We start from the raw sequence: 16,810 nt of genomic DNA, 5'->3' as shown, positions 1-16,810 counted from the left end.
CGTGAAGTTTGGTCCACATGTAAGTATGTCCTTACTGTACCCATGTGGTGACCGTGGCGGGGGGGGGGGGGGCGGGGAGAATAGCTCATTCCCAAAGACAAAAACACAAAGTAACAAAGTATTTGTACTGAGTCTTTACAACTGGCAGGAGAAGTAGATGCAAGAGAGACTCCTCATTCCATGCCCGCTGTCCTGTTGAGTTCAGGTTGAGAACAGAAGTCCCGTGTGACCTGAGGTATTTTTGACCTTCAAGTGATACCTCAGAAGGGACATTGGCCTAAAGTGATGACACCGCATGGGTATGGGAGAGTTTCAGAGGAACAGCGGGACATAGCATTTGGGGAAGTTCTTTGTAATAATCTGCGAAGAGAGCTGAGTTCTTTCTGGTATTTTACTTGTCTGGGGCTTATTCTTCTGGGGAACCAGAGGATAAAAGGATGGGAAAGAAGAGGAGTACTGGGCTGGTATAAGCCGGATACAGATACAAACTGTTGGAAGGTTTTTATGAAGACTGCAAAGAAGACTGAGAGATAATTGTTTACAATGCAGAGAGAAATCGTTTTCTTAGTGGTTTCATCAGTGCCGTCTGGACCCTGAGCATTACAGGATAGTCTGATTACATACCTCACCCTCCGCCATCTTGCCTGTTCCAAGATGACTGTGGTACAGGGAGGTTGAGTCTCAGGCCTCCTTGCTCACCGCTCCCATGGGGGCTGCAACTGGGAAGTGGCTCATCGTTCTCTCATTCACGTCCACAGGCAGACTCTGCCTCGTTTAAAATAGAACATGGGATAGTTTACCAGAGTCTGTATCTGGTTTTCCAGAAGCCCAGGTGCAGATTGGGGTGCCATCTTGGTTGACCGGTTTTCTTTTAGGTCCTATTACTCCAGGGGAAAGAGGGAGGGCTACACTAGCAGATAGCTTCCCATATAAATAAATAGGGCGGTCCTTGGAGCAGCTTTCCAGGGTAGAGGTTGGGTGTTCACTTACTGCCCACACAGACCTTTCCGTACACAGAGTTCTAGTGACCCCTGATGCAGTCGTTCTGAAAAACAGTTCATTGGGTGTTAACATTGGCTGTGGGGTTCCTGAGTTCTAACATCCGTGCTGTTCAAGTATAGTGGTCGTCAGCCTGGGGCGGGGGGGGGCTCTGATGGTGCTAATGCCCTGGGAACAGTCTGTAAAGGGGATGGTTTTGCCAATTTTGTTCTCTCCGAAAAGGTGGGAAATATGCCCTAAACGTCTCTTAGATTCAACCATAGAAGGTACGGGGAAATGAAAAAAAAAAGCCTACAACTAAGAATGTAGAGCCACTTGTCCCAAACATCACTGATTTTTCATTGAGTTGCCCATCATTTAGATGTTCAGCTGATTTTACAACATCCGAGGGTGATGAGTACATGAAAGCATTTTAGAGGTGTATCTGCAAGGCTTTGCATAACGTGAATAATTTACCACTAATAAGAAGCAGCTAAGGACTATAAAACATGTCACCTGCAGCCTGCTTTGCAGCTGTGAACTATGTGTTTAACAAAAGCCTTAAATTAACTCTACCTGACATGGAAGTTACTGAGCTGGGTTTGGTCGATGTTGAAGAGACAGTAACACTTTTCAGCAGATTCTGGTCCATCCAGCGGTCCCCCAGCATACCAGGGCACCACTTGGACGGTGTTTCAGTTTGCAACTATACTTGTTTTTTGGTGGTGGGATGGGTAGGGGGAGTCAAATGAACAAGCAACTAAAGCATTTGGAGTGAAATAAAATGATGAACTAGCTCAGAAGATAGAATTTATAATAGATTTTTATTTACTTGAGGTATAATAAGCAGGCAGGGAAATGCACACACCTTGAGTGTAAAGTTTATAATTTTTAACAAATATGCATGACTGCATATTTCCCCTTCCCACGACTGTTCTGAGTCTCTTACCAAGGTTAGTTTTGTCTGGAGAGCAGGTAATCGTTTTTAAATGGAAAAAAAGGAAAACACCAAATATGTTTTAAACATTTGCCACTTGACCTCCACAATCTGCAAGGCTCTGTAACTTTTTTGTTTTGTTTTGTTTTTTTGCCCAACCATGTCGTAAGTAATTTAACAGTTTGACTGGGTGCCATTGTTGATGACCGTGAACTGTGACTCGCAAGTGCTCTAACCTTGTAGTGGTTGAAATAGATATGCTGTTGGATCCTTGCAGGGGATGCCAGCCAGGATGGTAGCAGCCTTCATGTTGTGAGGTCCTGTTTTTCACTGCCGGCAGGTGTCTTTGAATGTCTTCTTTGGAAAGCCTGGCCCCTGGTTTGAAGATTGTGAGCTAGATGGTGATAAGAACTCCATATTCCACGACATTGATGGCTCTGTGACAGGATACAAGGATGCTTATGTGGGAAGAATTGACAACTACCTGATCCGCCACCCGAGCTGTGTGAACATTACCAAATGGAACGCGGTGGTCTGCAGCGGGAACTATGCCCAGGTAAGCCCTTGTGCATCACGATGCCTGGCTCCGAACCAGCTCCCAACAGTATCGCTTCCATGGTTCTCCTGCTCTTCAGCGTGATTGATCCTTTCCAAAGCATGATTTTTCTTCAGGAAAAAAGGAAAAAAAAATTCATGAGGGATCATGGACTCATACAATTTTATTTCAAGTTCTCTTGCTCCAAAGCAATTAAACAAGTGGAAACGTGGGTCCAAGAGTGGTAGGACAATTTGCCCTTGGTTAAATATGCTTGGGATATAGGTGGGGTGAGAACCCGTATTTCCTAAGTCTTAGGCCAGGTTTTTTTGCCAGGCTACCACGGTGCCCTCTGAGAGGGAGATTTATTCTTTGCTTTCAGGGTCATTATCTCTACTAAATTAGAGAATTAGGCAGAGGGATAAATACTGGAGGGAGTTTTCTGGCTTAATTTTAAAGGAGTATTAGCTTCTTTGTTGTGGGATTTCTCATCCCCATAAGGAAAAAAAAATGTTATTCTTGCCTAAGTTCTGGAAAAGACAAGGAAAAAATGGAGAATTAACTAGAGTAGAGAAGAAAAGAATGTGGTTTGAAATGTAATTTCTTTTTTCCTTCCATCTTATTCTTAATCAGAATTGCCAGCAAACCTAAGTTAACCTAAGATGCTGTAGAAATTCTAGAATTAAAATAAAACAAAACCAAAAAGCTTTTAGCTCTTTTTTGTAGCTACAGTTTTAGTTAAATTTCATGGGTGTGTGTCTGAAAGTGGTATGTGCTCACCAATGAAATAGAAAATTATTATAAATGTGCCCGTCAACCCTTTGGATTTCAAATGTATTCGAGAATGTGAACCTAATCCTATCTTATAAAGCAGAGTAGTAACTCAATTTTTATTGGAGGACGAAGAAAGAAGTAAGTCATCTAATGCTTCCTAGGAGCTTCTGGGAATGGTAGGACCACAAGTCAGAAATCTTTTCCTGAGAATTTGGATTTTGGGCTGGGAGCCCAGATCTGCAGCCATTTGTTACTTAGATAATGTATAAGACTATATGTTTTTAGGCAAAAGGTAGAAACACCTGGATCTCAAGATGCAATAATAATTGTTTGGCTTTTATAAATATATTTTAACTCTTCGCTAACTCAAGGGTTAAAGGGGCTCAGGAAGAAAGGTGGAAACATAAGGAGAATTAAAGTTACAGGGGCGCCTGGGTGGCTCAGTCGGTTGAGCGTCTGCCTTCGACTCAGGTCATGATCCCAGGGTCCTGGGATTGAGTCCCACATCAGGCTCCCTGCTCAGTGGGAAGTCTGCTTCTCCCTCTCCCTCTGCTGCTCCCTGTTTTTGCTCTCTCCCCCCGTCAAATAAATAAATAAAATCTTAAAAAAAAAAATAAAGTTACATGTGTCACTTCCTATCCTTTCTGGATTTGAAAGAAGGCAGGAGATTGATTGATCTATCTCCTGTTGTATATTACATATAACCTAATATATATAATCTGTTTTTTATATTACAACCTAGTTTTAAAATTATTTTAACTTATATTTTATATTATATATTTATATAATCTATATAATAAATGCAGATTAAACAAACATTTTTAAAAATAAGTATAATATGTATGTCTAGTAACTATAATTTAATATATAGTACATACTAAATATATTTAAATGAAGACAATTGGTAGTCTCAAAATATGTATTTCCTATCTTTATTTTAAATCTTTAAGGGGTGTCCATAAAGAAGAGTATTATTATTATTATTTTTTTTTTTTTAAAGATTTTATTTATTTATTTGACAGAGAGAGACACAGCGAGAGAGGGAACACAAGCAGGGGGAGTGGGAGAGGGAGAAGCAGGCTTCCCGCTGAGCAGGGAGCCCGATGCGGGGCTCAATCCCAGGGCCCTGGGATCATGACCTGAGCCGAAGGCAGATGCCCAACGACTGAGCCACCCAGGCGCCCCAAGAAGAGTATTATTATATTGAAATAGTCAAACATGAATGAGACCTAAGGAGCTTTTCTGGCTCACGGGTTGTATACATGAGGAATCAATACAGACAAAATGTAGAAATGACAGGAAGAAAAAGAACTATTGTGGATTAAATGCCGTCTTCTGCAAATGTTTTAATCCTGGAGAATTCTGTTACAGGATAATGATTTGTTTTAGGAAATTGTTCTGAGGTGTGTTCTTTGGAGGATTCATTTGGAGAAGGTTTCATTTTGGCACAGCGAGGGGTGCAAATACCACTGGAATAAATTCAGAATTTTCAAATTTGTCTCTGTTTAATATATTTTTCCAGTTTTTGCAAAGTGCTTTATGGCTTTTTTTTTTTTTTTTTGAATGCATGAAAAATGACTTCTTGGGCTGATGTAGGTCATGGAAAATTGAAAGCCGAAGCTCTAAGAGATTTCAGTTTTCCATCTCTTGTTTTAGAGGAAAGGCTTTCAGGTTTGACTGGAGGGTATCAGTTTTCATATTAATTTATGGATTTGTATGTGTGTTCTTCAGACTGAGGTATTTCTTTGACAAGCTATATAAGCCGCAAAGGTTTTATGTTCTGATGAATAAGCTGGCCTGTGGTGGTGGAAGAGATGATGAAGATCTTGGCTAGCAGAATGCTTGGTCTGTTTTTACCATTCCAGTTTAAGCCGGCTTCATTTTAAGTATAACTTAGGATGAAGTTGGCTACTACTCATTTAGTCTGGCTCAGATCACAGAACCTCTGTTCTGGAAGGAGAGACAATGAACTTTGTGCTGCAGATGTTTGTTTAGGTTATCTAAGCTTTCGTTCTCTCCTCTTTAATTCTTTTTTTAAAATAAATTTATTAAGTTTTTAGTTTTTTAAAAAGATTTTTATTTATTTGAGAGAGAGAGCAGGAGCACAGAGGGGGAAGGGCAGAGGGAGAGGGAGAAGCAGACTCCCCGTTGAGCAGAGAGCCCCACGTGGGACTCAATCCCAGGACCCCGAGATCATGACCTGAGCCGAAGGCAGATGCTTAACTGACTGAGCCACCCAGGCGCCCCTTGAGTTTTTAATTTTAATTCTAGTATAGTTAACATAAAGTGTTCGATTAGTTTTAGATGTATGATGTAGTGATTCAGCAATCCTACACATGACTCAGTGCTCATCACGATAAGTGTACTCTTGAATCCCCAGTTCCTATTTCACCCATCTCCCCCCGCCCCTCACCTCCCCTCCGGTAACCACCAGTGTGTTCTCTGTAGTTAAGAGTCTTCTCCCCTTTAATTCTTCATTGCTTTTTGAAGGTTTATGTGCAGACATGGAGCACTCAGAATCTGACTATGACCATCACGCGAGATGAGTATCCCTCCTACCCTATGGTGCTCCGGGGCATTAACCAGAAGGCTACCTTTCCTCAGTACCAACCTGTGATCATGCTGGAGAAGGGCTACACCATCCACTGGAATGGACCGGCACCAAGGACTGCTTTTCTGTACCTCGTAAACTTCAACAAGTATGTCTGCATTACTGTTATTTCAAATAGTGGAGCAAGTCGTAATTTCGTGGAGACAAATGATACCATATTGCTTTGGTAGCAAGTGAAGAATGCCGATTTCACGTACTTTGTTCTTCTTACGTGGAGGCTGTATGTTTTTTGTTGATGGAATTAAGCAGTTTCACAGACTGAATCCTGTCATTTAAAAAACTTTTTTTTTTTTAAAGATTTATTTATTTATTTATTTGACAGATAGATAGAGAGCACAAGTAGGCAGAGAGGCAGGCAGAGGGAGAGGGAGAAGCAGACTCTCCACTGAGCAGGGAGCCCGATGCGGGGCTCGATCCCAGGACCCTGGAATCATGACCTGAGCCAAAGGCAGCTGCTTAACCGACTGAGCCACCCAGGCGCCCCTAAAAAACATTTCTTTTTGTCTGTGGTCGAGGTATTGTGTGCAGAAAGCCACTTAACAAGAGCCTTTACTATAGTCTGTCGAGGGCTTTAATTCCCCATAGCTGGGAAGGGAAGAAGTTTTATCTGGCATTCCAACTGAGCACTTGGTTATCTAGAAAATGAAAAAATTTTCGAGGCCCAGTTTAGACCTGACAGAAGAGAGCAGCGTGATGGATAAGTAATGTCAGCTACAGGCAAGAGGGAGAAGAATCAGGGCGTGAATGCCAGGCACTTACCACGCCTGCCGGAAAGCATCTTTCTGTCCCTTCTTGATTTCAGTTGTCTGTCCTAATAATACTACTTTCAATCAACGGCTCTATTTTTACATTAATTTACTCAAGTGTTTTCTGTGTGCCCGCTGATCTAAAGATGAACGAGAAAAGGACTTGTCTTTCGGGAGCGCCTATTACCCAGGTAGAAAAAATTTTAAGTACATTGACAAACCAGTGCTATTTTTAGTGGAAAAAGGATAGAGCAATAATGCTGCCTCCGGGGGCTGAGCCAGGCTGCAAGGAGGAAGTGATACTGAGGGACCAGTCTTGTTGGAAAAGCAATACCATTGAGAAAGGGCTGGTTCTGCTCAGGGACGGATGGATTCAGTGTGATGGGAGCATGGGGTGCGTCAGGGGAAGTGACAGATGATGCTGGAAAGGAGGAATGGGACAATTTCGAAAGGCCATGGTAACCAGTCTAGTTGGGTGTGATGGTGAACGCTGGGGACTCCATGAGACTGCTCAGATAGGTATTGGAAAAATTGAAACGGCCTATTCCCCTGGCTGGTCCTAATGCTCTGACTTGTCACAGCTTAAAACACCCACTTGAAATGAACAGAGGTGGGCCTAGAACCTGTAGGAATTCAGCTCTACGTAGGTCACTTCCAAGGAGCTGTGAATATCAGTGGTTGCCCTTCTGCGATGTTAGGGCCCCAGCACCTGCTCTAAACCGGACCATGACTGTTTTCCTCTAACATTAACTGCTATTTCTCTGTGCCTTTGCTGGAGAATCGCAACCCTGCCTACTGAGTCAACCAAGGCAAAAATCCCAGGACTCATCACTGACTCTTCTTCTCCTTCATCCCATCCCATCAGCGACCAAAGCCTGTTGGTCCTGTCTCCTTAACGGTGTTCAAGTCTCTCCACTTCTTTCCACCTCTACTGCTTGTGGCTGAGTTCAGACCGTTATCATCTTTCTCCTGGATACTATGTGATCTCCCCACCTCCAATCCTTAGTTCACATTGTGTCCAGGGTGAGGTTTCCAAAAGCCAGTCCAATATGACCAGTCCCAGGAATGAGCCGCAGAGAAGGCAGTGAAAGAAACAGTGATGGTCAGAGAGGACCGAGGAGAAATGTCAGAGTGATCAGTAATTCAGAGACTTCTATCCGGCAGGGTATGAATTTGAGGCGAGAGATTACAACCAAATGGTATACAGGGTTCTGTAAAGATCACACGTAACTTTTGGAAAAGTACTGAGTGAGTAGAAATCTTTTAAAGTGAAACGAGGCTGAACCCAGAAGTTTCAAAAATCCGCATGGGCTTTGGAAGTTCAGTCAGACTTTCCTGGCTTAAGTAGCTGAAAGTTTATAAAAATTACATCATGGTCAGAGGCAAGAGGAAGAGAAGGACAATTTCCCCCCCCAAATTTAGTGTGATTATGGAGAGGTCATAGATCTTGTCACAGTGCCATTTCTACAAATAACACTTTAAAAACAATAAGAGCTGTGCTTATTCATGAAATAAAATAAGGAGAATAGAGAAAAACAAAGAAAATGGAAATAACTATAATTCTTCTAATCAGAGTGAGGCATTAGAAACGTATTATTCTCCTGTCTCTCTCCACCCTTATGTGTATTCGGAGCATATAGATATACCAAAATTTACTTGACTACTCCCTTCCTCCATGAGCACATACCTTGTTTTTCTTCTGCCAGCCCCTCTACACCCCCTTTTTGCTATTATAAATGATACTGTGTAAAGCATCTTTCCTGGTCTTTGTTACTAGTTATTCTTTAGTGGGATTACTGGTAAAATCTGCATGAATAATTTTAAGGCCTTGTTACCTGTTGTTTAAATATTCTTTGGAAGGGTGGTGGTAAGTGTAGAACCTTGTGAATGTACTTAATGCCACTGAACCGTGGAGTTAAAAGTGGATAAAAAGATAAATTTTTGGTTATGGATATTTTACCACAACTTAGAAAATGCCTTCAATCAGCAAATGATTAAAAAAGGGGAAATATTTTTAATGGTTTCAGAAAGTGTTGATTTTGTATCTAAAGACAGGATATTACGTAAGGGAAAAAAAAAAAACCACAGCAATTTGGTAATATGCATCAAAAGCTTTCAAAATACATATGTCTTGGGGCACCTGGGTGGCTCAGTTGATTAAGCATCTGCCTTCGGCTCAGGTCATGATCCTGGGGTCCTGATATCGAGCCCCACATCAGGCTTCCTGCTCGGCGGAGAGCCTGCTTCTCCCTCTCCCTCTGCCTGCCGCTCTCCCTACTTGTGCTCTCTCTCTCTGTTAAATAAATAAATAAATAAAATACATATGCCTTTATATCCAGCAGTTTTACCACTAAGTTTTTATCCTAATGCAATCATAAAGGAAAAAAATACATTTATGAACAAAAAAAATTCTTTGGAGGGGCACCTGGCTGGCTCAGTCTGTGGAGCGTGTGACTCCTCATCTCAGGGTTGTGAGTTTGAGTCCCCCCATTGGGTGTAGGGATTACTTAAAAAAAAAAAAAGTAAATAAAATTAAAAAAAACTCTTCGGAAAGATTTTACCAGTGTAAACTCCACTCCCACTGTGAGGCTGTTAGTGTTTCTTCCATTTTCATACATCCCATTCCCAGTCATCTCACTTAATTTTCTTATCCTCTTGCAGTGTCTAAGTACATTTATCCAACTTCTATTCACATTCCCTTAAGTCCTGTTGAGACCAAGACATTTTTGTAAGCGAGACAATTGTCGTAAATATATTGATAAGAGAAGTTTTGGGAACGTACAGAGGCAGGCGATTTGCTAGTATGTCGCGGTACAGAACTTCCATTGTTAGTGGCTCAATCAATACGCATCAGAAATTTAAGGAGGAGAGAAATCGTGGCTGAAATTTACATACGCTGTAGTACTCAAGATACATAGGCTCAAGTGTGAATTCATTGTTTTATTGTCTCTCCTTTACAGGAATGACTGGATTCGACTTGGCCTCTGCTATCCATCAAACACAAGTTTTCAGGTTACCTTTGGCTTTTTACAGCGCCATAATGGCTCGTTATCCAAAATGGAAGAATATGAGCCTGTGCATTCACTGGAAGAATTGCAGAGGAAGCAGTCTGAGAGGAAATTCTATTTTGACTCCAGCACGGGGTAATTGGGTGCAACCAGTGAATGAGAATTATTGCTATTTTTCTTTAATGGTGAAATTACTAGTTCTTCAGCCTAACTAAGAATAGGTTGTGATGGGACGGCTGTTTAGGAAAGCAGCTGATGTGGGTAATTCTCTGCTCATCACTATTAGAGGTTCAGAGAAGTAGAAGGACTCGTAATTATAGTTGGCGGCAGGAATCAAATGAAGATGTTTGCATATACCTATTAAGGCAATTGGGAGAGAGAAATTACCCTTGTCAATGAAGAACCAGTAGGCCCAATTGAAAATTAAAATAATTTTTTTTTTCTATGACAACCCTTAAGATGATTATTTACATGGGAAAGAATTCATATTTCAGGAAAAGCTCATTTTCTTCTTCCTCTAAGGTGATCTCTCAAGCTGACCTTGAGTTTAAAAAAACAACCAAACCAAACCACTGTATAACCATGGTGTATTTGCTTTCAACTTTCTCTAGGCTGCATCTTTCCACTTTTTAATTCTAATCCTGTTCACCCGGGGTCCTGTTGGCTTTGTCTGCCTTTATCCAGTTACAGTCTCTCAGCCTTTGGGCTATGGTAGGCTTGATCTCCTGTACTCTTCCAGCAAGTAGCATGCTCCTTCAGTATCCATTCCTTAAGCTGACATTCCTATCACATGCCATTGTCTAGGTACTGTAAAGATACTCATGTGAATAAGACCCATTTTTCACAGTCCACTGAAGGACATGGGCCCGTAAAGCAAGTCATTAGTGAGCTAGAGGTTTAAATGCTGTAATTCCTATAGTGCGATATTCAGTGTGCCTTCTGAGGTCACCCAGAAGCCCAGCATAGGATGACCAGTGACATCCCAAGAGGGAGACACTGGGGCTAACTCCTGAGGAATGAGTAGGAGGAGATGGAAAAAGAGAGGGGTCAGGTGTCCCCAGGAGCAGTGCGGATAGGTGCATGGAGGCATGGAAGAACGCAGCATGGCATGTTTGGGGGAAAGACGAAAGTTCAGAATGGGGAGAAGGGACATGAGGTTGGGGTTCAGTTAAGTGTCTTGTTAGTTTTTTGAAGAAGATGTAGCTCATTTGCCCTCCAGGGCCCCTCCAGCAGCCTGTGTGACGAGCTTAAGTCTTTTCTTATCACAATTGTCGCTGATTTTCAGTAAGGCTTAAAACAACCTATTTGGACATTTATTCTACAGATGACAGAACTTCCACATTCCCTGTTGATTTCCCACAAAAATAAACGGAGCACCCCAATTTGTGAGGATGGTCTAGGGATCACAAATGAATGATTACCTGGGAAATATTTTTTTCCATTCCGACATTTTTAGAATCCCTCAGCCTTCGAGGTTCTAATTCTTTTTTAATTCTATTCATTTTGATGACTTTTAATTAGGCCCCTTTCATGCCTTATGTATATATGTTAAAAGTGCTGATGTTAGGACAATGGCTGGTTTTTACCTCATAACTGCAACTTTTCATTGTTCACTGACTTCATATTAAAATATGAATTCATGATCTCCAGTAATCAATCACATTTGATCAAATGCTTTACAACCTTGACTTCCTTTGGTTCAGAAAGACTAGGTTTGCTGACAGACGTTGGACTGTTGCCTGGAAGTTACTTTTCCATTCATCTTGGCAGCAGGAGGATCATTCCGAGTGGGCGGGTCTATTCCTTTCCCTTGATTTTGGCCGAAGTACAGACAGAAGGACCTCAGGCCCATCTGCTCTTAGTAATCATCACAGGAATTGATGGGAGACCATATCTTGGCCTTAGCCAAGCAAGTCACAGTTGCTGTTTTTATTTATTTCAAATTTATGCCTTAAACCAAAATGATTTATAAACCAAAAGAAGAAAAAAAACAAAAAACCACCACGCTAAGTTATGAAATCCTAAACTCAACACAAGTCTAAAATTTTCCAACGAAGTTTTGAACCAAACCAAAGTCCGTCCTCCCAAATTACCTATTGAACTATTTCACTCCAGAAATTAACTTTGATATGTTCCAGAATGACTGAATCAGGTCATCAAAATATTTTCTGAAACTAGTGTTGCATTTGACTTAGGACCCTAGGAGGATAGAAAGGAAGGAGAAACGACTTCATTAGTTTTGTAATTTATTTTCTTTTAAGGAAAAGTTACTTTATTAGAGGAATAGCCCTTTGGGGGCCGTGAGCCAATGTGAGGAATTTTTGTGAGTTTGTGAGAGTCCATCTAACATCCCATGGATTGGTTTGTGTTCCGCTCAGGTTGCTGTTTTTGTATCTCAAAGCCAAAAGCTACAGGGATGGCCACAGTTACTGTTCATCTCAGGGATGTGAAAGAGTCAAGATCCAGGCAGCAACAGACTCAAAAGATATCAGTAACTGCATGGCCAAAGCATATCCCCAGTATTACAGGAAGCCATCAGCACTCAAGCGCATGCCCTCCATGCTCACCAGGCTCTGTCAAGGCTGCGGGACCCGCCAGGTAAACAAGGAGGAAGAGTAGGCTGTGGGTGGAAAAGAATCAAAAAGCAGTTTTTTGTTTGTTTCTTTATTTTGGCAATAGGCACATTTTTCTTTGAAACATCGGTCTTGCCAAGTTATAAATACTGCATGATTTCTCCTGAATTTTGGCCCATTCTAGAATGTGATAATCCTAAGAAGCAAACTAGTCCAAATTCATAATAGAAATATTTTACCCTGTGATACATCCGTTTACCCTGGATGACTGTAGACTTTTTGGTCCTCATCTTCCCCCTACCCCCCTCAGATGTGATTCTGTTACAATATTGCTATTGGATTTACATGTCAGTCATGTAGAAAAATACTTTTATTGAAGATTATAAAATTTCTCTTCCAAAAATGCAACTCATATATGGGGCATCTGGGTGGCTCAGTCGGTTAAGTGTCTGACTTTTAATTTTGGCTCAGGTCACGATCTCAGGGTTGTGGGATCCAGCCCCACATTGAGCTCTGTGCTAAGCATGGAGTCTGCTTGAGATTCTCTCTCCCTCTGCCCCTCCTCCACTAAAATAAATAAATAAATCTTAAAAAAAATGCAACTCATATGAAAATTGTCCCCCCCCCTTTTTTTAAGGTGGAAAGCTACTGTTAATTTTGAAGCATGTGCTATTACATTTACCTGTAATTAAAAGTACAAACTAACTTTGGCTAGAAGTAAAATTCTTCTCCTTCTTAATTACAAGGTCTCCCTCTGGATCTTGAGAAAACATGGCAATGAAAGTAAATCCAAAATATGAGCTCAAGTTGTGCATGGGGTTTTCAAAGGAAGTCAGACCAGCTCCAAGTGAAAAAGAAGTATAGAGTTAATATTGCTCTAATTAATACTTAACCTTTATACAGATAAATATAGGTTAAGGGAAATGGTTCTTTTTTTTTAAAGATTTTATTTATTTATTTTTTTTAAAAGATTTTATTTATTTATTTATTTGATAGAATGAGAGAGAGAGAGAGCATGAGATGGGGGAGGGTCAGAGGGAGAAGCAGACTCCCCGCTGAGCAGGGAGCCCGATGCGGGACTCGATCCCGGGACTCCAGGATCATGACCTGAGCCGAAGGCAGTCGCTTAACCAACTGAGCCACCCAGGCGCCCAAGATTTTATTTATTTTTGACAGAGAGAGTATACAAGCAGGGGAGGGGCAGAGACAGAGGGAGAAGCAGGCTCCCAGCTCAGCAGGGAGCCCGATGTGGGACTCGATCCCAGGACCCCGGGATCATGACCCGAGCCGAAGGCAGACGCTTAACCATCTGAGCCACCCAGGCACCCAAGGGTAATGGTTCTTAAAGTATCAGCATCACTTGGGAACTTGTAAAATATTAGAATTCTTGGTCCCACCCTAGTTCTACTGAATCAAAAATGTTTCTCATTTGTTTTTGCCTATTGGTAGCAGTAAGGTCTGAGAGAGGAACATGGATTTATTCTTCCTGTTATCATATAGGAGTATTTTTTCAAAGGCAGTTCACTATCCACAGTTTGAATCTTTCATATCCCTGTGCCACTTCTATTCTCCACCTCAGCTAAAACCAGCCCACCAACCCACCTACCAACCTACCAGCCAGCCACCCAACTCACCAACCAACCCATCAACCAAGCCAACCATGTACATGAAGAAGTTTATATAGATCCTTGCCTGTACCATGTAATATCTTAACTATTAAAGTGACATTTTATTTATTTTTTATTTTATTTTAATTTTTATTTTCTGGGGGGCAGGGACAGAGGGAGAGGGAGAGAGAGAATCTTAAGCAGGCTCCATGCCCAGCGCAGAGCCCCATTATGCCGGGCTCGATGACACAACCCTTGAGATCATGACCTGAGCTGAAATCAACGTCCTCCGTTACAGAAAATATTATATAATTTATTATAACAATTGCAACATGATAATTTATAAAAATAATCATCATTGGAAATACTCTAAGCCTATCCTTTTAAATGGTTCCATACATTAATGTTTAGCATTCCTTGTTTTTTTGTCTGTGCTTGAAACATTGATTAGAATTTATTTTTTAAAAAATGTATCGATTACTGACTTGGTGCTGTTGCAAAGTACTTGAAGCATTTGGGAACCTCACTTTTACTTGGAAATTTGAAGAATGAGTTTGTTTTGAATATCAGAAAGAAACACACGTACATGAGGAGTAAGTAGGAAAATTCACACAGGTTTTTGACTCCAAACCTGAGCTTCTGAATGTTGAGTATCATGATGATTGTTTGCCCTTGGAATGAAGTTGTTGACATGCATTCATCAGGAATATATACTTTAAGTGCTGAATTGTGAGAGAGTTCGGCCTGCTTTTGAATGAGAAGAAAGCCTTTAGGGAGGAGGTGCAAGGTGGGATTTGGAGGCTGGGAGTGATTTCAAGGAGTGGAAGGAAACAAGGAAGGGCATTCTGGGGGAGGGAACAGCATCTGCAAAGGCAGAGTGGCGGGAAAGGAGATGAAGCACTTGTGGGAAAGCGATAGCTGCAGAAGGCAATAGAACAGGGAGATTAGGGGCCTGGATATAAGTGGCTTCATTTATGGGACACGTTGCAAGTCAGGTAGAAGATTAGCCTGGTGATGCACTTTTGAACGGTGTAATGCTTATCACCTTTACTTCTCTCAGTTCTGGAGTGACTGAGTCCCAATTTAAGATAGCTGGTCTGAAAAGGACAAATGTCTAAGTGTAAAGCACATTTACTTAGTCATTTGCAGAACTGATTTTCTGAACAAGATTACAATTATTTGAGACTGGGATTATTCCAGAAAATGAGGAACATACATTTCTTATATTAAATCCGGATCAAAAGATGGAAATCCGGGCCATTCAATCTGTACAAAAAGTTCACAGGGGAGAAAAAACATCATTGGGTTTGATATAATTGAGTTGATTTTGAGGCCCTTTTGAAGGAAGAGGTGGTTGACAGATAAATGGAACTTCTTCCCTGTTTAGGTGGTGTTTACTAGTGATCCTCATAAAAGCTACCTCCCTGTGCAATTCCAGTCACCCAGTAAAGCAGAGACTCAGCGTGGAGACCTGTCTATTATCTCTGTAAGTACCATCCGGTGCGTACCCTGCCTCAGCTTCTCACTTTTTATGTTTTACCCCGGTGACATGAATTATCTCTGGCAACAGCCACTTGGTGGCAAGCAATATAATAGAGGTATAACTACCTCCTAAACATTTGCGTTTTTTTTTTTTTTTTTTAAAGATTTTATTTATTTATTTGACAGAGAGAGACATAGCGAGAGAGGGAACACAAGCAGGGGGAGTGGGAGAGGGAGAAGCAGGCTCCCCGCGGAGCAAGGAGCCTGATGTGGGGCTCGATCCCAGGACCGTGGAATCATGACCTGAGCCGAAGGCAGTCGCTTAACCGACTGAGCCACCCAGGGGCCCAACATTTGCGTTTTTAAGTACGTTAAATGTATTAAGTCTTTTTTCTCACTGGATTGTGTTTATTGATGACTTTGAGGTGAATGTTAAAATTGGTTCACCAAGTATTAGTCCTCTGTTCTAAGCGGGTTTCTGGAAGTATAGGCCTGAGCCTCATTGTCAACACATAGAATTTGGGTGAAGAGCCAAGCTAGCCAGTGGTAACCAGCTCTTGGCTTGAGGTCTGTCCAAGATCAGGTTGACCAGAGTGCCACTGTATAATGAGCTCTCGGGGTGGCAGGTATCTAGACATCTAACTAATATCTAGCCAGGGCCTGGTCTTAGCCTCGTGTGGTTTCTTTATTTTTATTTTTTATAGGTTTTATTTATTTATTTGAGAGAGAGGGAGAGAGCGCAAGCAGAGGGAGTGGGACAGGGAGAAGCAGGCTCCCCGCTGAGCAGGGAGCCCGATGCGGGGCTCGATCCCAGGACCCCGACACTTAACCCACTGAGCCACCCAGGCGCCCCTCACGTGGTCTCTTTAAGGAGCTCATTTTTTTTGTAACTGAAGTATAGCCGACAAACAATATTGTATTAGCTTCAGGAGTACCACATAGTGATTTGACATCTATGTACATTATGAAATGTTCACCGTGGTAAGTGTAGCCACCATCTGTCACCATACAAAGTTATTACAATATTACTGACTCTATTCCCTATGCCGTACTTTTCCTCCCTGTGACTTACTTTTTTTTTTTTTTTTTTTTTACTTAATGTATTTATACATACATATACTGGAAAAATCTGTGTCTCTTAATCCCCTACACCTGTTTGATGCATCCTCCAACCATAGGAGCTCAGTTTTTTATTTATTTTTTTTTTTATTAAAAGATTTTATTTATTTATTTGAGAGAGAGAGAGAATGAGAGAGAGCAAGTACATGAGAGGGGGGAGGGTCAGAGGGAGAAGCAGACTCCCTGCCGAGCAGGGAGCGCGATGCGGGACTCGATCCCGGGACTCCAGGATCATGACCTGAGCCGAAGGCAGTCGCTTAACCAACTGAGCCACCCAGGCGCCCCAGGAGCTCAGTTTTTTAAAGTAGTGAGCAACACAGTCACAAATCCACATGTATGTGGACAAAATTATATCTTACTCTTTTTTTCTCTTTCCCAATTTCTTTTATTGTGTTAAAATATACATCACATAAAATTCATTGTCTTAACCATTTTTTTTT

General features: G+C 41.5%; 1 protein-coding gene across 1 annotated transcript in view; it reads left to right on the top strand.

Annotated features, from left to right (window-relative positions):
• Positions 1-16,810, top strand: part of CEMIP2 (cell migration inducing hyaluronidase 2) — a 79,924-nt gene that overhangs the window by 54,700 nt on the left and 8,414 nt on the right. The window contains exons 17-22 of the mRNA XM_081804064.1: positions 8-19; positions 2,256-2,471; positions 5,715-5,923; positions 9,542-9,724; positions 11,968-12,187; positions 15,157-15,255. Of these exons, the coding sequence (XP_081660190.1) occupies positions 8-19; positions 2,256-2,471; positions 5,715-5,923; positions 9,542-9,724; positions 11,968-12,187; positions 15,157-15,255 (939 nt within the window). The remainder of the gene's footprint in view (positions 1-7; positions 20-2,255; positions 2,472-5,714; positions 5,924-9,541; positions 9,725-11,967; positions 12,188-15,156; positions 15,256-16,810) is intronic.

Source organism: Leptonychotes weddellii, chromosome 14, assembly GCF_054177405.1.
Source record: "Leptonychotes weddellii isolate Sample4059 chromosome 14, ASM5417740v2, whole genome shotgun sequence".
In the NCBI taxonomy this organism is placed as follows: Eukaryota; Metazoa; Chordata; class Mammalia; order Carnivora; family Phocidae; genus Leptonychotes; species Leptonychotes weddellii.
This window is presented reverse-complemented; position numbering and strand designations above follow the sequence as displayed.